Genomic DNA, 25113 nt, shown 5'->3' with positions numbered 1-25113 from the left:
AGAACAGAGCCAGAGCTGAGTTTTCAGGCTGATTTGAGATTCTTGCTTAGCTATCCATGAACTGATTGTGCTTGCATGGATAAACCTTTAAAGAGCACCTACACGAGAAAAGATGCAGTGTTTGGAAGGCTTTGGAAATGGGGGACGTTAGAGACAGGTTGCTTTGTGGAAATTTTCTTCCCCCACATTGTGTTGTCCAATTGTTCTTCCCATGTGGCCATGAACACCTCAGTGTTGTTTTAAGGAGTATATTCCCGTGTTGGAAACTATTCCAAAAATGAATGATGCCATTTTTTAAGAGGTGAAAGCAGAGGAACTGATCCATCTTACTGAACTGATCTGTCTAAAAGTCTTAGGTATTTTCATCCTTTCAGAGGGCACACTGGCCTAGTGAAGCAATATTTTCCTAGGTTGTGGCTGGTTTTCACCTTATAGCTGACCTGGTTTGTTGAGGTGTGGTTCTCTCCCCGTCCCTTTATATTTATCTGCATCTCCACTGGCCCTTCTCTGGCTCCACCATGAACTGATGTTAAATGCTAACTCAACTGGAAGATTCTCATTTATTTTTTGCTGCTTGACTATTTTGACAGTTTAGGGAGCCGCCTTGCTGTGGGGTCAGAGAAGATACAGAATCAACACAAAGGTAAATGATGGGAAAACTTGATGGAAGCTTCTTCCATCAAAAACTGGCCTTTAGGCTGGATTAGCTGTAACATGAAACCTCACCCTTCATGGGGACTTTACTTTTATTGACAAAAAGTACCTTTGTCAACATAACTTGTATAAATTTGGGTGTGATCTAAGCAGTACCAGTTATCCACAACACTGATCCGCTGTGAATGACGTGGGAGAGATTCTCTGCTTGCAGAAGCAAATGCTTCACAATATCCCAAAGATTCCAGACCTCAAAATCATGCCCTAAAGTGACCTGCCTTAGCATATGGGAATTATTTCCAGGTGTGGCTTCCAAATACGGAGCTGATGTTTTGCACAGGGACCTTGTGACCTGGTAGATATGCTTTTAAATCTGGTAAAGTCTGAAGGTAAAGTGTGTTTAACATCCAGACAGCTGTACTGACATCACTACCCATAACTGAGAGACCAGGACCAGCTGCCCTCACTACTGCTGGTCCTGGGAAATCCAGGAGAACCTCCACAGCTCCCGACCGTCAGAGCCACAGTAAACCTAAACAAGTGGCTGTGGAGATGTTATCACATGGAAAACACCTAATTTCGCTGTTTGGACTAAAATGTTACCCAGGGAAGCTGCTTAGTAGTGCTGGGAAGGAGCAGAGGACATTGGCCATGAGTCTGATCCACAGAGGAGTCTGAAGGGGGGTTTGCATGTTGGGATCTGTGATTCCTAGGGAACAGCAGATGGTCACCAGGATACGGCCGTAAACAGTGTCACCTTATCCCCTTCACTGATGGCACCCTCCCAGGCAGCACCTTGCCATCTATGAGTCTCCCTGCCTTTCCCAGCTCCATCCTGTTACTACTGTCCACGTTTGCCTTTGCAGCAGAACCCGAGGGCCACAGGAGGACCCATGGGTGGGCAAGAACTTGTCCCACTGCCCCAGCCAGGGAGCACAGTGATCAGGGACAGTCATTCACCCATTGGTATGAGTAAGAAGCAGCTGAGATGTATTTTGAAGACACAGGAGTGGAATTTTCTCCTTCCTGTGGTGTGCTGGTAGGTCTTGCTATGCTATATCACCACCTCTTCTGTTTTTCTTTCATGGTTCATAATCCCTGCTGTGTAACATAAAGGTACAGCATTTGTGTGGGCCTTTTCATCCAAGAGTTGTAAAACACTATTAGAAAGCTGGAACCAAAGACTAGAACAGACAAGTTGAAATAACCACTTTTTGTCAAAGGATTAGAGCCATGGTTTCCTAACATTCATCCCTGCGGTCTAACCATCACATGGGCTGCAGGCTGCTGACATGGAATTATTCTGCTGTCCCATATCCAGCCTCTACTACCAAATTAGATTGAGTAAGAATTTGTGAGAGCCTTCTGAGAGCTGAATGGTACGTGGCAAAAAGTCACAGGAAGCCTCAAAGTTTCACTAGATTTAAATTTGTAGGCAGAAGGATTTCAGCAATAAGAGTCATTTTGCTTTAAAGGTGACCTGCAATTAATAGTTAAGGGTTTGCAAGTCTCTCTTGTTAATTAAGAAAGACTAATAGACCTCATTTGTTTCCAGAGGATATTTTTGTTTGGAATTTTTAAAAAATATAGATGCTGTAAAGTGCTTTTACTAGTAGTTTTTCCAGTGTCCCCTGAAGAGTCTATCTGGTGTTTATTTAAAGTTCTCAGAATATCAGGAATGTACACAATATATTCCATTTTTAAATGAAAGCCTCCTTTCTCCCAGTACTTAGACTCTACAATTACATAAATACTATATAAAAAACACAAAAGCAATGTATTGTTTAATGCATGGCTCCATTTGATTTCTCAGTCTTCATTGATTCACTGTTAATCCAAGAACTGATGTTCCTTAGCAAACTTTCAATTATTTCAATTAATTCATAACCTGAAAGACAAAAAAAGGAGAAATACACATTTTTCTTTCTTACAATGGCAGCCTTCGAGAACTTCTGTTCAGATGACACACACACACAACATCTGGGGGAAGAGTGGACTGAAGAATGATAGAAAGTGGCTCATATGCACAGGATTTGCATTATAAATACTTTATTGGGCTGAGAACTTGAGCATAGATTTATGACATGTACTCTATATGCTGTTTTCTTGCAGATGATAAAACTAATTCAAGGTGAGTGGTACTGGAAAGATGATACTAACACCCTTGAATTTGCAAGGTAAAAGAATGATGTTCAGTTACAAATTATGCAGGATTAGGCCTTGATAAATACAGCAGTTCCAAGTAAAATCAAAGTCTAATATTTTTTTTACCCAAACAATCAACTGCGGGACAAGTTCTTTCGTCATGTTAATGGAGAAAATGAGAAATATGCATTTGCTGCATACTGGGCTCAAGATGGACTACAGGGAAATGATTTAAAGTGTGTGTGAGTCCTGCAGTGTGTCAGAAATGTGCCACACACTGGAGCAGCAGTACTGGACGTGAGAGTGGGGGTCCACAGAGTGATGTTCCCTGTTGCTGGTGTTATGTATGACCCTGTGCAATGGGGAGCACCAGAGGGCTGCAGAACTTTGGGGAAACCACAGGAAAAAGTGCCCTTAACGCTGCTTTGAGTGTCTGTGGCAGTTGTGGATTGGGACATTATCAGGCCTTTTTAACCACTGGGGCAAAAAAACCAAACCCAAACCCCACCCAAACTAGACCCCCCTGTGCTGTTCTCAGGGGCAGGGCGCTCAGGTGGAGCGTGGCAGCACTGGGTCACACACACTGCTCGATGCTGCCTCCTGCCCTGATGGGCATTTTCCAAGGCTTTGTCACGGTGGAGCCAGGCTGGTCATCTCTCTCTGGTCACACAGCTACTGCAGGAGCCTTTCATGGTCTGTGTCTCAGCAGCTTCAGCCACCTTCTCCACTGGGCTTGGGAATGCTGCCGACTCTGCCCAGTGGCTCTCCAGGGCGGGGCGTGGGCTCCCTGGTGACCTCTGCCTGGTCTGCCCTCAGTGATCCCAAAGAAGAGCTCTGGAATGGAGCAGTTTGCACCTAAAATCTTCCGAAAGCCACTTGAGACACCACTCGAAGGGTTTACGTGGCACAGTGCATATGGGGCAGGAGACAGAGCAGGAGGGCCCCAGGAAACCCCTTTGTTCTTTGCTTCTGTGTTCTTGAAAGCAACGTCTCACGCTGACCTTACCACAACCCAGATGTTTTGTCAGTGTCAGCTAGAGGCCAAAATAGCTGTGCCTTCATGTCCTGGGATGGTGACCTCTTCATACTGCTGCTAGTATTTTAAAATCAGATTACTGCTCATACTTTATATTTCAGCTCCAGTCCAGCAACTGAGGAAAACCTTAAGGAAGGAAAAAAATACCGGCTTTCAGGAAATGCGTGTGGAGACATTAAAGAGGTATTTCAACTCGACTAGCCTAGCTCAAAAAGAAACAAGATCATTTGTGTGGGAATATTTTCATCCATTGTCTGAGGATCATGTCTGAACAAAGCTCACGAAGCAGGAAGCCAGCTGTCATTTCAGCAGGGTGGATGAGTGGTCTGAACACAAAAACAGAGTCAGACATGCCTGGTGTTGAATGCTAGCTCAGGCACTAGCCTGGTATGACTTTGGTAAAGTCATCCAGCATCTTTGTTGCTGTTTGCAGTTCGCTCAGAACGAGGTAATAATTCTCATCTACTCCAAAGAGTACTGTGAGGTAATTAATTCATCTGTGTAACGCACTTCAAAGATTAAATTATTATTATTATTAATTTTATAAATTCACAACATGGTGTAGCTGACTTTCATCCATTACTTAAAACCTCTTTGATCTAAATAATGCAGTCGCAATTTATTATATTAGCAACTAAAAGAGCAACTTCAGACGCAACCTTAGAGGTGAAATGTCCTATTTCTCTCAACATCCCCAGCCTGGTTTGCAGTTTGAATAGTTGAAAGTTAGTTCAGGGTAGCTGCCAAACACATTTCACTGCCTGTCCCTTTCAAACTGAGTGCAATGAAAAGAGTATGTACCAGGCAGATAATATATTCAGACTGGAATAAGCACTGTGTCCTTGAATGTTATCTATTGGTCAACCAGTAGCATCTTCCAAGATTAGTGCTGGAAGAAGGCAGGCTGATAAAGAGGGAAAATTGCAAGGGCTGTCCACGTGGGTACAACAGGAATACGTTACGTTGGATGATGTAAAATGTGAGTAATTGCTCGTATTTTGCATCAGCAAAGCATTGCCCCTATAAGTTAGAAAGCTGTTTCTGCTGACACTAGCAATTTTTTTTTTTTTTAGGAAATACTGGTTTTCTCCTCTGTATGCTTTCAGATTTTTTACTTTTGAAAGAAGCAAATGAGCAAACATTACCATTTGCAGCAGTTATAAGGTGTGTCATGCAGAGTTTGTTTTAAGAATGATGTGTGTGTAGCTGGTAGGGGGGGGACCAGGGTGTTTGAGAAGCAGAATAGGAAATATTAGAGGTTTAAAATCTCTCATCTGTGAGGTTCAGTGGGAAACAGTACCAAATGCATGTAGTCCTCAACACGTGCAAAGAAATAATCCTATCACCTGTTTGAAAGCCTTCTGTTCTGTTATTTAAAGGAAGACAAGAATTTGGGCCTAAATATCCAAAGTTGTTTTCCATTTTACTTTCACTTAAATTCCATGTTAGCTAGGACATCCACAGTGCTGCATGCACCAGGAGTGCTAATGTGACTGTGCTGCTGCTGTCCCCATCAGAGCTAATATTTTATATAGTGCAGCCCCTGAGCAGAGACTTTGTTCTTTGGTCTGATGGTGTCTGTGTCTGCAAATCTGCAAACTTCACAGTGACCATTCTACCTTCTCCTTAGGAATGAGAAAGTGGATGAGTCCTTCGTGGCCCTGCTCTTCTACCTATCTCTTCACCAGGAAATAATTGCCCTGAAATAAAAATGCAGATCCTTGATGTTGTGAGTACAAGACTTTAGGGGCATAAGCACACAAAGCCTGTCCCTGGAGCACACAAAGCTTGCAAATCTGGAATCACAGGGCAGTCATTCGGGACTCTCTGTCAGGGCAGTGAGATTCTGCATATGAGCAGGGACAATTTGCTATATTGACCCAATATATATATGGAATACTACGGATAAAGACCCCTTGGTCTCACCATTTATGTCTCCCATCCCCTTGTCCTGGGTGCTCTTCAGGACACAGGCTTCTCTGACTATGGAGAGGTAGATTTTCTGGCAGGGTTGGAACCTCTCTTTGCCCCAGCCTTTCCCAGAGTGGTATGTGCTGTTGTTCATATCCCATGGCATCCCCACAGTCTCCCTTTCAAGATGGTGACTGGGTCCAGTCCTGCTGCAATGGGGTCACCAAATAACTTGGCTCTTCAAGGTGATGCTGCAATTTGAATAAATCATTACTTCTTCCACCAGTGTTAGATCTATGCGAGTGCCCTGAACCGAATTACCATCCCTTAATGCTGTTTCCGAGGAATAACATTAGCATTCAGTCATTTCTGCCTGCAAACAGTCACAGCTGAGTCTGCTGGGTGTTGATCTGTGCTGTGGGTGACATTGCTGTAAGACTTCATTTCTAAATACTTTGCAAAGCAGGTTCGGATGACTCTTAGGTGCTAGAAACATGTTACAACATGAGGAATATGTGCTAGGAAAGCAGTTCCCAAGTAAGGGTGTGTGACCACACTTGCTGCCTTGCAGAGTGGAAGTGGTGATGCCAGGGGAATAGCTGAGGAGCTGCTGTGTTGGAAGGTTATACACTTTGGGGAAAAGCACTGAGAGTTACACACCGTGACTGTAAGAAACTTCAGTGATTTTCTGGAGTCTGTAATAATCTCTGTGAACTGATTGACCATTTTCTTAAAACACTTAATGATTACTTATTTCACAGTTCATGAAGCCTTGATATAAAGAGGGGCAGATTTATCTGGATTGCAGAAAAAAGCGTTGGAGGATTGGTGGCCTTAAGGAAATGATTTGTTCTACATCCACAGATTGACAGGTGTTTCATTGCGCAAGGAATAATTCATAAATAAAGAAAATCATCAGCACAGTTCAATACACAAAGGTCACAGACACAGTGAGGTGCTCTGGGCTGCAGTTTACAAAACAATCCCTTTGCTCTTGCCTGGTAAAGGGCAAGAAGGCCACTCCATGGGTCATGACACCTCATTAGAGCTCATATTGTTGACTGGTGTGGCAAATGCAGGAATGGACTTGAAACAAAGGGGAATTGGGACCTATTGCAATACAGGGTTGTGTTTCCTGGATAAAGGGACCTCTGATTGGTAGGGATTAGCTATAAACTACTGGATGAACCCTGCCAGGAGAGACTTTTCAGTGTGTTGTGCCATGCAGTGCTCCCAAAGTGAGTCCTGGCTTTTGGTGGGAAACATGTACTGACTCTCCATTTCTACAATACTGCTTTATTTAAATTCATTACCTCCCCTGAAAGAAAGTGGCTGGCTTGTCAGGATTATCTGAATGGAGTGCTAACATCAGAGAAGCCTTGAGAAGAGGCACATACTATGTAGAAGCAGGAGTTCAGCATATTGATATGCTGAAGTATAAATACAAGTAAGAAAAATAAAATTACAAAGGCAGTTTTCGGTCCTATTTGATGTTGAAGTTAAACCTTAATTGTTTTAACATCTCAGCTCACTTGGAGAAGCAGGGAGATAGTAGTCATGGTGTGAAGAGCTTTCTGATACTGCAATCTTCTTTCCCTATTCAAGACCTCCCATTTCTTATCATCCACGTGGTCTAATTACAAACTTATATGTGCTGTATTTCAAATCAAATGTAGCAAGGACTGTCTTTCCCCTCCTGTGGAGTAAAGTTCTGGAATGGTCTTCCACTAGGAGGAGCAGGGACAGGCAAGAAGACTCTGTTTCTGAAGGTGGAGTTCTGAGATCTTGTGTAAGGCATTTTATAACTACAGAGTAGAATCATAATGACATAAAATCACACTTGTGATAAGAATCCTTGGGTTTGTGATATGCTGATGTATCTGAGCGAATGTGAAAGAAGATTGCATAGTCATTTGATCTCCTGTATCTATCCCACATAAATCCCATGCTCAGGGCTGTCACTCAGGATGAAAACTCCTCCCCCTTCCTCCAAGATGTATTGAGTTTCAGAGGCTCTTTGGCTTTCCTGTGTAGTACTGGCAATGTGCCACAAGGGGAGACAGACAGGAGGCAAGACATGCCAGTGCCACTTCATGTTTCTCGTTAGTGGTGCCTGTAATTTGCTCCCAGTTAAGCCGACAGACAGATTACTTGGAGACAGGGCTTGCTGACCCACCTAGTCCTTTATCAGCCTCCTGTTCTCATGTGACAGACAAATCCAACGCTCTGCAGTCCCCCAGCTGCTCTTCCTGTGGACCCAGTGTGATAACCTAATAACACAGAAAACAGCACTGGTTATTCCTGCTGCTCCTTGGTGTGTTTGGGGACTGCTCCCATTCGGGCTGCCTATTTGAGGTGCTTAACTCACCTGTTGGGTCTAATTTTGTCTACAAGGAGCCAGACCTGATGGTCTCAATGGCTCCTCAGCCATCTTGAACCTAGACCACATAGAAATATCAGTGTCCACAGTGCCTCAAGGGACTTCAGAATCCATTGCTTTTGTGCATTAAATTGTCTTTGGAGAATAAAGTATTGGAAGAGGTTCCTATCAGAGAAAGCCAGGATGAATCTGGACATCTTTTGCCTCTTTTGAATTTGTCTTTTGTTGATGCCATGCTGATTCTTTGTAAATCCAAGCCTGAGGCTTTCATGATTTTTTCTAGGTTTGGGAAGATCTTGTAAACCAACTTCAAAAACAACCAGCCAGCTTTCCAAAGCAGCGAGCATGAGGCATTCCCCTGCTGGAGACAGCCTGGGAGGATTCACCTCTGAAATATGTGACTCTAAGAACAAAAACTCACCAGTGGTGGATGAGACATGAATGGAACAAGGCCTATTATTTCTGTCCTGCATTTTCTTTCTCCTTTAGTTTCTGTTTTTGCTTCCAACCCTTTCATGTCATTTGGGGGAAATCTACTGAATTTTATTAGCGATTATCCTTGAGAAGCCCAGAGTAGTTGTCCTAATTTATTAAAAGGGGCTTGTGTAGGAAGCTTTAGAGCTGGAGCCCATCAGGGATAGGGCAGATAAAACCAGCTCTCCCGAGTGTGAGAGGAGGCTGGTAGCTTTTAGGCCAGCAGCACTCCCAGGCACCGGCAGACAGTCGGGTGGATTACAGGGGAAGCGGAGGAAATGGAAAGCTCTTTGGTTTGGAATTTCCTTAGTGTTTGATCTGAATTGGTTTAAAATACAGGCTTGCGGTGTCAGCCGTTCCTGTTTGGGGGCGGTCCCAAAAGCGCTTCGTGTGCCTGTTTGAAGAGCAGTAAGTGGTGTCTCTGGGTGAGCCAGACCCACAGCTCCAGGCTGCCCGGTGACAAAGCCTGGGGATCCCAACCTCCAGGGCTTTCATGCTGGCTTCAGGAAGAGCTCATAAGCTGTGCAGGATCAAAGACGGTAACCTGGCGGGCTGTGGGCATGGAGCTTATACGTTGTGAGAGGCAAGAAAGACTGTCTGGGTCCAAGCCCCAGGCCTCATGGCCCCACCAGCACTGCCCAGCTGCTCTGGAAGCATCTGATCCCAGCCATTCTACAGAGGGGTGCCCTGGTTGTGGTGTTGTACAGCATGTTGGTTTAGGTGCCTGAAATTCACACTTCCTTCACTTTTTCTGCATCCCTTCTGTCCAGAGCCCCTTCCCTGAAAACATCTTTGCTTTTTTTTTTGTTTTAAAAAGGACTATGATATTTTTGGAGAAGATGTGCTGGTGAAGTTAGGTGTATCCAGGATCTACCTTGCCAAGGTGTACTGTAACCTTATCCTCGGATGAGGCATGGCACAGCAGAACCACAGGCCCAGTGAAAAAGAAGCCAGTCCCTTCTGGGCACTCTGGCTGTGTCAAGGGCCTCAGTAGCCCAGGGTCAAGGTCTCTGTTGCATGACACAAGTGAATGCCCAGGGTAATAAATGTCTTGTGAGCCAAGGAGTCACAGAGGGCTATGGGACCATGAGACAGAGAGGCGTCCTGATCTTCCTGCAGATCTATCTCATCTCATAACCAACTCCAAAAGCGTTTCTGGTGAGCTGCTGCCAACTGATTTGGCCACAACGAGCTGCAGCAGAGCTCTGGATACCAGACTGGAAAGCTCTAGCCCTGGTATGTGGCAGTGTTGCTGAATATACAGAGCAGAAAACTTTAATGGGCTCAACATGAAAGTCAGCAGGGCAAAAACCAATGCCAGCCCTGGATCTTACCCCTGCCACTTCCACTTAACTAAATCTTGAAAACAAATCATTAGGTGCCTGCTGGTTTCCACTGAACCCTGCATAAACTTCCTCTTATGCCAAGTTTGAGATAGTATAAAGACTAGTCTAGCAAGTGAGGGAGCCCATGTACCTGAAGGACAGCAAGTGCAGGGAGTAGAGGTAAGAATAGGTTGTGCTTGGGCATTGGAAGTGTAGGACTCCCACCTCTGAGTGGGGGAGATGGTGCATGGCTATTTCAGAGTGTTGGAGACCAACCACTCTTTAGATGTGATGGTCCCAGCCATGAACTGAAATGGGAGACAAACTTGTAGTGAGATTTCAAAAAGAACCTGAAGAAGGCAGGACAGGATGGGAAGGCAGAGAAACTAAGGGAATGATGAGGACAAGAAAAGGGGATTTTTAACTGGTGGTGAAGATTGTGTGGTTTAACCCCAGCCAACAACTTAGCACCACGAAAAAATGGTTAATGGAAGGAGAATGTAATGACAGAGAGATCATACACCATGCTAGAGTCAGGCACTCTTTCTTCAGCCATGCATGTTCCTCAGCCATGCATGTTCCCACACAATGTTTCACTTCCTGGGCAGCAAAAAGGAGCTGGCAATCCCCATGCAGCACTCCACTCCCTTGGGATCTTCTCAAAGCAGTTTCAGGAAAACTTTTTCAGTCAGTTAGTGTGAAACTGCTGCCAGTCCCCCAGTGGAGTCATAAACATGCACCTGCCTTCCTACAACACAGCTTCAGGCAGTCTTGCTTCTGGCTGGGGTGGGGAAACCTGAGTTTCCTTCTAATCACAAGGAGAAGGTAACCCATGAAATGATGGAGTCAAAGGGGGGCTGAAATTGCTGTCCCAACAGGGCTTCCATTTTAGTGTGTCCCATCCCACAAGGTGTTGGACACTGAGAATTAAGAATGTGTTCCCTTTACATCCTGGCACGTCAGAACTTCACTGGGTGCTCTGGGAGCAGTTTTCCCTGGCAAATTCCTGCTCCCAAATCCTGCTGAGCAGAGGCAGCCTTCTTGCTGGTTGGACAGGGAGGGTCATGACAGCATTTCATTACTTGTTGGGTGACTCTAATGTTTGCACTTTTAAGAATCAGTTGGAGGAACTTACTGCAGTAACTTGGATCCAAGAACTGGATGCAGCTGGATAAAACAGACTGTGGTATCCCCAGCCATTTAGCTCTGCTGCCTCCTCAGTCACTCGTATTGTCTGGCAGATGGGAATGATTGAGGCACGAAAGAGATCTAGTGGCAAAAAACCACCAGCGTTGAAGTGAGAGAAACTGTGTTCTTTAATATTTCCATCACAGTGGGGGTTGGAGGCTGGCAGTGGGCTGGGATGTTGGTGTCCAGGCTGTGAAAACACAAAGGCTGGAAAAGAACAGTGTCTTAAAGCTTTCATGAGGTAAGAAAGGTGCTGTGTGAGGAGAGACCTCGGTGAGTTACTCATAGCAGGGTGGCTGACTACAGCTGCCTTCGGAATCAGGCTAATGCTGAGCAAGTTATAATATAGGGCACTTCCCATACCATGCTGCAATTATATGAACATAATCTTTTCCAGGATGACTCATTTCAGCCTCAAATGTTATCTGGATCCTCCCAAACCATTATATGAACTGCCAAATACGAGAGCTAAGGGACAGAACTGATTAACACTCTTAATTACAAAAGATGGTTAGGAATTTTTTGAGCACACATGGGTTTGGGTGAAATGGAAACTGTGGGGAAGGTTGCTTTTGCTAAGTTACTTTTTAAAATGAGAAATGTGTAGAGTAAAAAGCTGAGGAACTCTTGATGATGTATCACCCCCAGTTTTACTATATTTCCTTATAACCCAATTATGGGTTCATAATGGTGTTGAAGCTTTTGTTTTTCTCTCCAATTCACCATAGAAACCAATGAAATCTTATGCTATGTTGGTAAAGTGCTTTCTCTGCCAGATCTGCCAAATGTCCATGTGTTCATATGAAATTATTGATTTTTCGTGAAAGGGGTTTCTCTAAAATTTTAAAAAGAGAGGCTTAGGTGAAGAGCATCTTCATCTTAACCATTTACATGCTTTATAAAATGCAGCATTAATCCTATCTTGATACTATCCCAGTCTGGAATTTGAGAGAGTTCCTCTAGACCTGTTATTTGTATATGTTAGCATTAGTCCCTTCGTGCCTCCAATGCTACGGAAGGAATAGGTGTGTCTGGCTTTCTCCTTTTAAGTTGATGGGGATTGTGCAACCTTTTTGTAGTGCCAGTTTCCTTATGGGCATTTGTCATAATGGGAAAAATACAGAGTGTTCCCAAAGCTGCATCCACCAATGGGGCAAACACAGCCCTTACTGATCCTTGGATCTGGCTTGATCCATGGGGAGAGTCCCAGCTGTGGTGGCAGGGGCTGCTGAATGGCACAGGAAGCATTTCTCCCCCACGTGCCCCTGTGCACAACAATAGTTCTTGCAGACCTCTGAAGCCATTATCACCTTGCACCCAAACCCCACACTTACTGCCCTGGCTGCTTTTGGCTGTGCTGTTCTCCTGTTTAGTGCATGAACTCATCCCATCCCCTTCACAGCTCAGAGAAATCAGTATTGCTGTATCAATACTGTAACCAGCATTACTGTATTACTAGAAGCATGATGCTTTTTGCTCACTCTTTCAAATTTCTGACAAGTCCCATCCTGAAGCTTGTTGCTTCAGGATGTTTTCCTGACCCTTTCTGTATTTTCCCAATTAGCAACTGTGCCCTAGACATGGGAGGTGCCTCCTAGTTCAATACTTATTTTAGGAAACTTAACTTCAATCAGGTCTTTTGGCTTAGTACCTCACCTCAGGGCAGAAAGCACTGGGAGAAAGAAGAGTGAAGACCCTTGGCCTTATTTGACTCTAATTATTAGTGTTAATTTTCTGTTCCTGGCTTTTACATATATTTTTCTGCTAGAGTCTTAGTTCCAAGACACTGCACGAGCTGTATATTGTTAAAGGTGAAGCTGGGTTTCACATTTAGGTTTAAGGTTTCTCCAATCTGATAGTCTGAACGCAGAATGCTGTGATTTACCAGAATCCTCAAAGAACCCAAATAATCGGAGGTGTTCTGGGAGTTCTCTTTGGCAAAGGGCCATGCTGTGTGTGCAGAGTCAAGCTTCTTTACCCTTGCACAACATGTGAAGTGTCAGCAGGATTATGGCTGGTGGGAGCCAGGTAGGGAGATATGTGGTCTTCTTGATCAAACAAATCAGTAAATGAAAGTCTAAAGATAGTAAATAAAGCTATAGGGCTGAAAGGTATTATCTGCTCTGCATTGGTGTTTCTGGGGTGGTGGCAGCTGGGGATGCCCTCAGTGTGTGGAACACTTGATATTATCAGGAAGATAAGGGACATGTCAGGAGTTGTGAGTTGATGTGGAGAGAGGCTTTCCTGTATGTCTGGCAGGACTGAGCCAGATCGGTGGGGATCTGTAGGCTAGCAGGGAAAATGTGCTTGCATTTCCATGAGAGTGAGTTGTGCCATCTCCAGGAGAACTGAGTGGCTGCTGGAATGTTTGCAGCACCCTCTGCTTAATGGCTGCTTCCATGACAGACCGTCATTGGGCTTTGTGTGACAACCCCGGGCTCAAGTGGGGGGTGAGAGCATCTCTCAAGCTTCCACTGGGCAAATTGCTTCTTCTTTAACAAAGGCCCTTTGTCGTTCTTGGTCATGTTTTACATCTTTTCTTGGAGATACATCAGGCACCTCCTGCGTGGTTTTCAAGTTTATTGTCTCAGCCTTGGCCTGGCTTTGTGCCCCCAGTAACTCTGCTTGTTGCTCTTCCAGTGATGTCAGGAAGAGTTTTTTGTTGACTTCAGTGGGAACTGGGTTAGATCAGCACTGACCACTTTTGAGAGGCCCATGCAGAGCGCTCAGTCTAGATAGCATAGCAGGGGAGCCTCGCTCGCTCATCACATCCAGCTTTGTTCTCTGTCAGATTCAATTAACTGAACCACACAATATTTTGCATTTTCTCCTTCTGAGGCAAAGCAGAGGTCTTGTCTTTCTCTTGGACAGTAGGTCTCTGCATGCTGGTAATGAGGATCCACCAGCAACAACTTTATTGCCCTGGTGAAATGCCAGCTTGGCATAGCCTCATGAATCATACTCAATGCTCTGTTCAGAGAACTGAAAGGACGACTGCTGCTGTTAATTTTGTGCTCTTGTTCACTGCCTTAGGAGAAAAACATCATTGCAGAAAGATTGGAACTTCTTTGAGGAGAGAAAGACACAAAGATAAATGGATAGTGTGACTGAGTGTCAGCCCAGAGTGTGTCCCTGCCTTGCACATCCAAATGCTTCTTTCCTTTTTGGTTCCCCCTGTAGTTTACCTGTAGGGCAGAGCACCTAGGATAAAATTTAACCTCCAGGGCCTAGGTGTACCTATAAAATCCCATCTCTTTGCCCTTCAGCCCAAACCTTTTCTCCTTGAAGCCCCAAGCTGGGGAGTTTCAGTCCCTTGGTGGCTCTTGGACCGCAGGCAGTTCCCACCACAGCCTGAGGTCCCTCTGAGCCGTCTGCTCTGTATATTTCTTCTCATCATGGCCTCCTAGTTTCATCTCTGTAGGTAAGAAAATGTACAGTCTTTCATTTCCATTGCTCTTGGTGACATTTCTAGATGCCAGTAACCTCCTGGCCTGCCACATACTGCCCTGTCAGCTATTTATGAGACTCGCTGTGCAGCAGGGCTTCAGTAGATTAATGCAGAACATCTGGGCCCAGAATATACTTTGTACTTCATAAACTGGGAAGCTTTTCCTTGAAAAAGGGGAACTGTGGATTCAATCCCAAGGAGACCCAGCAGACCCAGCAATGCCATCTTTTCAAGAACAGACTTGGTAGAGGTTGGATTTATTGGGAGTTGATTCAGGTTATGCCAGGGATAACAAATGTTAAATAGGAGTGAAAAACTAGGTTTTGTTTTTTTAATCTGCAAGCAGACATGCGGAGGTGAGATGCAATGAGTTTGTATTTGGTAGTGATATTTTCTGTGATAATAACACTGTAATTCAGGGTGGGGATCACCTTGTCCACCTGCAGGTGCCCAAACACTATCTGTCCAGTCAGACCATGCCCTTCAGCTTCCTCAACAGCCACTGTGGAGTAAAGAAGCTCAGTCAGAGGGTGAATTATTGCCTATTGAAATAGATGTGTGTGATAGGAACCCCACAAAGTGACTCACCCCATCAGTCTCTTTCCCTTGATTATTGAGGGAAACTGGGTGGTGGTCCCAGCTTACACCAGCCAAGACTAAGCCAAACTCGTCAGAGCAAGATAAAATCCACCTGAGCTCACTCTGTTTCTAGCCTCATCTGTCTGCATACCCTTAAAAAACTAGTCCTTTCAAGTCTTCACTGCTGCATGCATAGTAAAGTTTGATGCCAAATAGTTACTGGCATTTTAGTGGAGTCATGTCATCCTGCACTCTGAGACTGAGGAGAGATATTGTAGTCTTCAACATCCTCATGAGGGGAAGTGGAGGGGCAGACACTGATCTCTTCACTCTGATGACAGTGATAGGACCCAAGGAAACGGCATGAACCTGTGTAAAAGGAGGTTTATGTTGGATACCAGGAAAAGGTTCTTCACCCAGAGGGTGGTTGGGCACTGAACAGGCTCCCCAGGGAAGTGGTCACAGCACCAAGCCAGACAGAGTTCATGAAGTGTTTGGACAATGCTCTCAGGCACATGGTGTGATTCTTGGGGGTGGTCCTGTGCAGGGCCAGGGGTCGGACTCGATGATCCTTGTGGGTCCCTTCAATTCAGCATATTGTGATTCTATGATTCCATGCAGTGGGACTCTGGGCCTTTTTCTCAGTGAAAAAGGGATCTGCATTTTCAGTTTAAGGCTTCTACATCTTCAGCAGCTATGTGGCTTGGCTTGTGTTCAGATGGAAGCGCTTCCAAGTGATTTGGGAAGAAATCAGCAGGCTCCTTTGCTCTGACATGTTTGATCCTGCTCTAAGAGACAGGAACAATGATGACTTGCAGAAAGCAGGAGACCAGACTGAGTGCGATTGCCTGAGGCACACATCTGACACCCTGGTGAGTCCTTGGGGAACCCAACATGTCCAAATACTCTGAGGCAACACCTGCATTTGTTTTCTTTGAAGGAAAGTCCATGCCAAGCATCCTTTTATAAACAGCATGGTTCACCATCGCTTGCCAGTGCTCAGCACCCCACTCCCCTGCCCCAAGGACAGTGCTCCAGACCTCTCCCAGAAATACTGCTGTCAGGGCAAAGCAGCTACTGTCCATCATAGTGCTTTGTTAAAAATCTTAAGTTTTCTGAGGAAAGGAAATAGGCATTAACATAAATTTGAGCAGAAATTAATCAAAACTTCTCAAAATCAAAATGGGATTTATTTCCCTGCTCATGAATCATTCCAGCTTCTTATTCTTGACTTTTAGTTTTTAATAGTGTTCTGATCAGACACTGCCAATATATTTTATTCCAAAATAAGTAATTTTGTTACTACATTGTACTTCAAAAATGTAATTTTTGTTGTAATAGAAATAGAACATTTTCTTTTGATTCACAATAAATAAACCCAAAATCTTTCAAGCCTGGGTATGCCATACAAGAGGAATTCCATCTCCCATCCAGTCATGAATAACAGCAATATCACTGCAGTACTTTTAAATGTAATAACTCATGTAAACATCACCACTGTAAATCAGTTTTGCTCTGTTGAAGTGTATGGGAAGCTTCCTTTAAGACTTACCCTCGTAACTTTTCTTTTGCCTGGAAATGAGAATTTAAGAATTGCCTTCATTTGTCTGGATCTTCAGAGTTCTGGCAATCCTGTGAATGCTACAGCACTGCACATGCAAAATCTTTGGACATATCTGCAACACACAACCAATGAGTCTGGTATTAATTGAGAGCGTGAAATTTGCTACAAACGCACATGTAATTATTTTCTGCATGCTTTGGAATCATCAGGTGCATCCCAAGCATCTTGTCTTTATACATTATGCACAGAGTCATGTAATTCACATGCAAAAGGGCCAAACTCCACAGGGAGCTTCACTGGGATGTCTGCAATCCATGCTGTGTGCGTGCCCACTCCAGGCAGGAACACGACGTAGTGTGCAAGGTGCCGAGGCTTCAAGCACGGCTGTTTGGTTTTCCCTGGGGGGGAGCTGTTCTCTGCCAAAGGGGGTAAGGTTCCTTGCTGGTTTGCCTAAGAAACATCACAAATCTGTACCCCTCTCTCCTGGTTTTTTTTGCTTTATTGTGTCAAGCAGCTTAACATGATGTTTTCTAACAGGGTAGACACTTGCTCCATCATTGGAGCAAGTGTAAACCCTGGATGAGCATGCCTGACGGGATGATGGAGGAGGAAGAGCAAGAACAAGGATGAATAAGGAGTGGTTTCACTGTCCTGACAAATGACCTCAGTTTGCCACCTTCTGAGCAGCCCCCAAAACAAGGCTGAGTGGTCAGAGCACTGTGCTCTCAAGACCAGTGGCAGAAGGTGACTATAATCAGAGCACCTCGCAGAAGTGCTGTCTGTGTTGAGCGCCATGGTTTCACTTTGCTAAGTAAATCACTTCGAAATTGCAGCTTAAGGTGTCCAACTCATTTGTCAGAGGTGGGGGACTCTGTCACACAAAGGCCTGGACTGGGTGCTTGGAGACCTAGCCTGTAATTCCTGGTTCATCATCTTAATGCCTTAATCACACCATTTCTGAGAAGATTATTTTCCTGACTTATTCTGGGAGGTGCTTTGACACCTGCAGATGAATATGATTATTGATTTCAATGTCAGCCCTCTTTTTCTAAGGGTTAGCAAAGCCACCAGGAGACATCACTTATTACAGTTGAAAAGTTACAGGAATTTTGCTTTCAAAGGAAACTAATCTGGAATCTCTAATATATTGTGTTCTATTTTTTTTACTTTCATCGTCTCTCATTTTGTTCTCGGATCTAGTTATCCTTAACTATGACTCAATGTGAAATAAGTATAGCAAATAGAAATGCTTAGCAATTCATACTTAAAATATGCACTTGGGATGTTAGTATCTTGAAACAAACAAATTCGTGGCAAGAAATGATATAATTTTGCTTATAAAATTATTTTTACCTGGTAAACATCGCATGGAAAATTTAGCGGGGAAAATTCAGGATGAAATCCTGACTTGGTCATAGCCAATAAGAATCAATGAAAAAATAATGGATGATTAAACAGTAGAAGAAAACCAGAAAAGTAATATTTTGTCATCGCTAAGAGGAGAAATTTGACATCTTAGTGCAAATTTGGAAGTTTTTCAGCAAAATATATCAATGCTGCATAAGAATAATACAGATTTTTCTACCCTCGTGGTTCAGTTTTTAAAAGGGTGAAAATTTGCAGCACAATTGTGATGAAAAATTTACTTCTTCTGGAGTAACCAATAGTGCAGGGACTGCATCACTTCCGTGGGATGGCCCTGCACTGCCTTGTTGAGACAGACACTTAAAGTGCAGGTTCACAGCTATTACTTAGTCTCCTCACTTAGACTGGCACATGGGATATTAATGCCTAAGTAGCATTGTGGCCTAGGCTTGTTTTCCATGTGTCAAGCGAGTCCTTTTACCATTGGATGAGGCTGTTGTGGCCTGCAGCTTCTCTTTCAAGCTTTTCATTAGACATCCGTTCTGGCGCACAGCAAAAATATTTGAATATAACCTCTTAGGAATTCTATGGAAAACGCATACTTTCTCCCAGAGGAGAATAAATGTAAAAGATAGATTTAGAACTGTGTGTGAGGCTGCAAAATCTTCCTCATATGCGTGATGTGGAATGGTATACTCTCTATTCCCTGAGCAATCTGTTCTAGTGGAAGGTGTCCCTGCCCGTGGCAGGGGAGTTGGAATTTTAAGGTCCCTTCCAACCCAAACCAGTCTGTGATTCTTTTCAAAATTAACATTTCTAGGTTATACATTCATTTTGGGCACACTGGTTAGTGATCATATGATCTGAAAAACGGTGATGACATCTTAAGATGGTGCTTTATTTGCCAGTTTTCTGAGACCCTGCTGGGTCAAAGCACGTGCAGCTGTCCTTCCCAGCTGCGTGTGTGACTCCTGGATGGTGCAAGAGGCAGCTGTGGTATCAGTGCCCTGCAGCAGCATGGTTTCCCTACATGATGCAGCAAGATGTTGGCTAATACCTGGAGCTGAGGGAGGCTACAGCACATGTCCCTGCTCTTGGTCTTGGTCGAAGCCTCTCAATTCCTGCATTAGGAGTCCTCTGTGTGCTAAAGGATGGGTGCAGCTTTGTCTCTCTAGCTGCATCACCAGGCCCTCTGGGATCTGTGGACTGACATCCCAGTGCCCTCCCTTGTCCTTGTCCTTGCAAAAGCACCTTGCTTTGCCACAGCAAGGCAACAGACACGCGTGGAGCCTTGGAAGGAGTACGAGGGCAAGGTGTCCTTTGCCACAGCAGTGCTGCAGGGCAGTGCAGACTGTGGTATGTGCTAATAACTGGGGTTTGTTATTGGTGCCCGGGGCAGAGATTTCACAGAGTTGCACACTTGGCTGGTGGTGGGCCTGGGATGACAGGAGAGGACCCAAGGGTGGAGCACACACTCACGTAGGCAGCAAAGCCCCTGGGTGCAAACAAGCTTTCTGTGCACAGCCACTTACCTGCAAGGTCTGTGTCACTGCAGAGGAGAGGAAGCTCCGAGCAGCTACTGGTGCTGCTCAGAAACAGTCAATGAGCTACTCAGACTGTGAGATGATGGTCAGCACGTTCTGTTTGCCCTTCTACGGACTCACATGCTCCTTGAGGGACTAGCCCCATGGGACTGCTTTCTCACAGTGAAATAGCGAGCAACAAGTGACTGCTTTTGTCACATCATTTTCCTTGGACAAAAGGCAGCTCCAAACCAGGCATGATCTCAGTTACTTCTGTCTGCACCTAGAACGTGCTGTTTGGCTCACTCCTCAGGAGTCACCTGGATAAAACCTAATGGTCCTAGTAAGCCCATGGTTTGAAACACTGTGATCACCAGCCAAAACCTCAGCCATGGCTTTGGATCTAACAACAACCTTGAACTTTTCAGAAAAGATTGAGAAATACCTTGAAGATCAGATCCTTCAGTCAGCAGAGTCTTTTCCAGGGCTGCCTTCTCAGGGGTAAGTGTCTGCTTCTTCTGAAGTAATGTGTTTCTAGCACAGAGAACCCATGCTTGTTTCAGCATGTAAGCAAGACCTGGCAGCCTTTCACGCAGGACAGTGAGTCATCCTTGAGCAGGAGAGAGTGAGTCAGAAAGGGCAGTTGACAAGCTTTATTTATCACTCTCCTGTTATTTGGCCCGGGAGAATTTTACCCTGAAAAACCCACCCCTGTTAATGACAGGCAGAGCTCAGACTTGTATCATATGACTACTGGCTTTTTTGTCCCATAGGCTTTGGACGCAGTTTCATATCAGGAAATCATGGCAGTTGGCCATTTCCGTGAATTTTTATTTTAAAAGGGGTTCTGAACATACCAGCTATATTGGAATAACTCGCCTGAACTAGGGTTACCCTAAAGAGAACAAACTCAAATGCCTCTGAGTGATGAAAAGAGCCTGGGGGGGGTTCTGTGCAAGGGCGTTTATAGAGTTCCCATTTACTTTCTTCTCTTGAGGCTGCTTTGCTCACAGCCTAATTGAATGCTACTAGCACAGCTCAGTGTCTTGACTGTCTTTTGATTATGGTTCTGCCACTCACAGGCTCCATATAGGGTGTGTCAGGCTTTCCAGTGTAAGTATCTGTTTACAGAAGTTATATGGTTCTGTTGTAGAAATGCATGCCAAGCAGAAAGTTGGCAGGAAACATCACAACTCAGAAATGGAAAAAGAGACAGAGAAAAGAAAAAAAAAATCTGCCTGATGGTTAATTAAGGAAACTCTGCCCTTTGGGCTTTCAGGCCTCCAGCTGGAAGAGAGGTAGCAGTGTAGCAAGGATTTGGGGTGACCATGATGTGTAGTTGGGTGTCTGGAGGTATGGGTAGGAGCAAAGTGAGCTCAAGTCCATTCTACTTGTGTTGCAGGTGGCTTTGGAGTAGGAACACGTGAAGACAGCACCCATTGTGCTCAGCAAGTTCTCTGTGAGCTGGCATGGCAGGACCTGGAGGTCTTGCAAGTTCCTTGTCCTTGGTTTCTCTGGTTCAGTCCTGTTCTTCTTGTCCTGTTGGGGGCCAATGCCTGATACATATGGAATCCAAGACAGGATGAGTCTGCCCATTTTCTGTGCAGAAGAGACAGGCCAAACCCAGCATTTCATCAGCAAAATAAAAGAGTTTGCCCAGTTTTGCTTGGAATCATACAGACATTTTAGTAGTGTTAAGATCCAGTGAGACCAGTGAACTAACACTTCTACACGTGGTGAGGAATGTGGCTCTTTGTTACTTCTAGCCAAGTGGGCTCTCACTGGGTGCTGCAGTGGTGAAAGATGCCATTGTGTTTCCTGATCCCACCAGTGTTTCCTCTCTGCCTGAGGGGAAAATATTTTTCAGTCCATTTATTTAGTTCCCCTCTCAGATAGACAAAGCACTCCACGAATCTTTGACAGAGGTCTAAAGATGCTCATTATTGCTCCTGTTTATTTGTGGCTTGTCTCCCTCATCCTCTCAAAGCCAAAGCTGCACATACCAACCAACCAACCAACCAACCATCCTTCCATTCAAGGAGGACCAGTAGCAGCTCCTTACACAGACAGCAGCACCATCACCTCACTTGCTCCTCATCTGGTGATGGGTGTGTTTCTTGTGATGCCTTTTTACCTGGGGGAAAGAGCAGCAGTCAAACTGGAAAAAGCACCAGGCAGTGATTTGCAGTAGGAAGAGAGGTTGTCAGTCTGGATTTCCTTAAAACTTGGATTTCCTTTCTGGATTTTACTGCTTCCAAATGTGTTCCTGCTCTGGCTGGGACTAAGACCTTCATCTTGTAAAGAAACTGCACTGGAAGCACCACGTACCAGTTACAGCTCCTGTGGCTCAGACTAAACTGTAAATGTTTGCAGTGAAATTTTTACAGCTTGAAGCAGAGAAACCAAACTGCAATTTGCAGAATTTCAAGATGTTCTTCCCATAATTCTTCTTCCATGTGAAAGAGAGCATACTGAGGTTAAATGAACAGGCTCCAAGTATGCTGTCACCTGTCATAACCTTTCTATTTGGAAGAGACACTGCTAATATAAACTTAGTGTATTTCTCCCTGTTTCTTTACAGAAGGATAAACAGAGTCTTTTCCCCTTTCCTTGAATACAGCAGGAAAGTTTCTGGACACACATTCCCATGTCTGCTGGTCCTGATAAGGTCTGACCTCAAAGGGGTTCCCCTCTATGTGGCTCCTTGCTTTTCTCTGTCCTGTATAAAGCCAACACAAGTACATCAGCCATGACCATATCTGGTGAAGCAGGGAAGTCCCTGACTTTGTGAAGGAAATGGAAACTACATCTTTGAGAGACAGTTTGCATTGTTCATCTGCCTTTAGTACATTAGAAGAGGATAGTTATTCTTTCTACTGAACCTGGTAGAGTATGCATGACGTGTTTGTGACTGTAATGGGATGTGTGGGGATTGGGGATTAAAGCCTTGCCCCAAGACTGTTATTAGCATTTTTCAGTGTAATAATGAAGAGATGACGGTGCACCATCTAATTTAGGTGTTTCAGCAAGTCATCTCAAGACAGTGCTCAGATCTCGCTACTGATTGGATTGGGAGACACAGTATTGCAGACCTGGATAGGCAGGGGACTGACCCACCCATTGCTCCTTTGTACTCATAAGCTATAAGAGCTCTAACATCTGAAGTGCTCTGATGGATGGATACCTGCGTTTTAGAAGGAGGAAGGTGAGATGTGGAAGAGGGTTTTGCTCTGCACAGAGAGGAGCAGCTCAGATGCTATGAGACTGTGTGATGGCCAGGAGCAGAGGGAAGGCCAGCACATGGTAGGCACCTGCCACAGATCACCTGGCCAAGAAGACAAAATAGATGAAGCCTTCTCTAGAAAAGTGGAAGAAGTGTCACTGTTTCAAGCTCTGGCTTTAATAAGATATACTGCATGACCTGAAATCCACTGGGCAAAAAACACAGAGGGACAGAAGCAATCTAGATTTCTGGAGTGGGTCAGGGATGATTTCTTGACATAGGTGCTGGCCAGGCTGATTGATTTGCTGCTTAAAAACAAGGAAGGAATAGTTGGGGGTTTGATTGTCAGTGGAAGCCTAGGAGAGACCAAGAAGTGGTAGAATTTAAGATCATGAGAAAACAGAGAAAGGTGAGTAGCAGAACAATGCCCCTGGGTTCAGAAGAGCAGACTTTGGCTTGCTCAGGGAACTAGCAAGCAGCTTCTCATGGGATATTGCTGTGAAGAGTAAAGGGACATGTAGGGTTACGTGACCTTCAAGGACCATCTCCCCAAAGCCCAAGGATGATCCATACTGTCATGCAGGAGGTTAAGCAGCCAGTGCATAAGACCAGCTTGGGTGTACAGAGAATTACTGACTGAACTCACACATAAAAAGAAAATGTGTAATAAGAGGAAGCAGGGACAGGCAATCAAGGAGCAGTGTAGAACTACACAGGCAGGCAAGAATGGGATTAAGAAAGCCAAAGCTGGGCTTGAGCTGATAGCTGGTGATGATGGGAAGAGCAACAGGAAGGGCTTCTGGGTCCACTGTTGAATAGGGCTGATCTAATCATAGAATCATAGAATCAGCTGGGTTGGAAGGGACCTCCGAGATCCTCAAGTCCAACCCTTGATCCACTACTACTGTGATTACTAGACTATGGCACTAAGTACCACATCCAGTCTCATCTTAAAAACCTCCAGGGATGGAGAATCCACCACTTCCCTGGGCAGCCCATTCCAATGTCTGATTGCCCTTTCTGTAAAGAATTTCTTCCTAATATCTAACCTAAACCTCCCCTGGCACAGGTTAAGACCATACAATTTTCTGATTTCAACTTCTTTCCTCCTGCCTCAGTTTACAGGATAGCTTATGTTGATATGAAGAATGATCAAAAGAGAATTTAAAATAAAATCCCCACCACTAAGTAACTGTATAATATTCAGGAATAGGCAGGAATATTTTCCAGTATCATTCACAAGGACATTAAATGGTGTTTTGTCCCCAGTATTGACCTCTTGGGAGCTCCATTAGTGACTGTGCCAGGTGAACTTGTGAATACTGCAGAATATTGAAGCACAGAAGCCAGTTCCTGATATGGAACCCCTGGCAAGACTTACAAAACCTGTCACGAGAATTGTTTTCTTTGTTCCCATTGAGGGTGGACTGTGATACTTGCTCTCAGACAGCTGCGCTGAATTGTCCTAAGTCAAGAAAAAATCCTTAAACTTGACTAGTAAAAAGATCCCAAAGGAATACTAAGTAAGTTTGCCGACGACCCTAAACTGGGAGGAGCTGATGACTCCCTGGAGGGCAGAGAGCCCCGCAGGCACTGAAGTGTTACACAGCATCCAGAGGAGGGACACGAGAATGGGGAAGGGTCTGCAGGAGAAGCCGTGTGAGGAGCAGCTGAGGGCACTTGGTCTGTTCATCCTAGGGAAGAGGAGACTGAGGGGAGACCTCACAGGGGTCTTTGACATCCTTGTTACCAAATCCTCTGAAATTGTTGGGATAAATAAAACTCTCTAACTATGTGTTTTTAGTGTTAGAAAGCAAGGCATTACTTTTATTCAGAGCACTGGGGTGTGTATGTGGCTGACCAAAATCCTGCCTCCATACGGACACCACTTTTTCACCTATTTATACATTTTTGACAGACAAAAGAAATTAATGTTCATTGGTCCTTAATTACATAATTCTCTTTCATTAGTTAGTATCCTACCTCTTACTGGTTATTAATTTCTTGCTTTCTATGCTAATTAAGTCCACACTTTTAGTCTTTTTAGTATCTTTTTCCCCTGTAGGAACTTTGCAGCATGTATACTGAATTCTTTGTTAATTCTTTTCTTTATGACATAAACACCTTCCTTCCTTCCTTCCTCCCTTCTTTTCCTTCCTTCCTTCCTTCCTTTCTTTTTCTCTCTCTTCTTCTCTCTCTCTGTCTTTTTTCTTTTTCTCTCTCTTCTTCTCTCTCTCTGTCTTTTTTCTTTTTCTCTCTCTTCTTCTCTCTCTCTGTCTTTTTCTTTTTCTTTTTCTT

General features: G+C 44.4%; 1 protein-coding gene across 1 annotated transcript; it reads left to right on the top strand.

The window, feature by feature from the left end:
• The first annotated feature begins 2733 nt into the window (after positions 1-2733).
• PPP1R36 (protein phosphatase 1 regulatory subunit 36) lies at positions 2734-16279 on the top strand. The gene is given in 11 exon segments (XM_029964151.1): positions 2734-2831; positions 3937-3973; positions 3975-4018; positions 4723-4814; positions 4942-4999; positions 5466-5564; positions 9418-9434; positions 9437-9538; positions 13407-13416; positions 14150-14184; positions 15813-16279. Coding segments are annotated over 11 exon segments (1059 nt in total).
• The last annotated feature ends 8834 nt before the right edge of the window (positions 16280-25113 follow it).

The sequence above is a fragment of the Manacus vitellinus genome, unplaced genomic scaffold, assembly GCF_001715985.3.
Source record: "Manacus vitellinus isolate BGI_N305 unplaced genomic scaffold, ASM171598v3 scaffold_6_pilon, whole genome shotgun sequence".
In the NCBI taxonomy this organism is placed as follows: Eukaryota; Metazoa; Chordata; class Aves; order Passeriformes; family Pipridae; genus Manacus; species Manacus vitellinus.
This window is presented reverse-complemented; position numbering and strand designations above follow the sequence as displayed.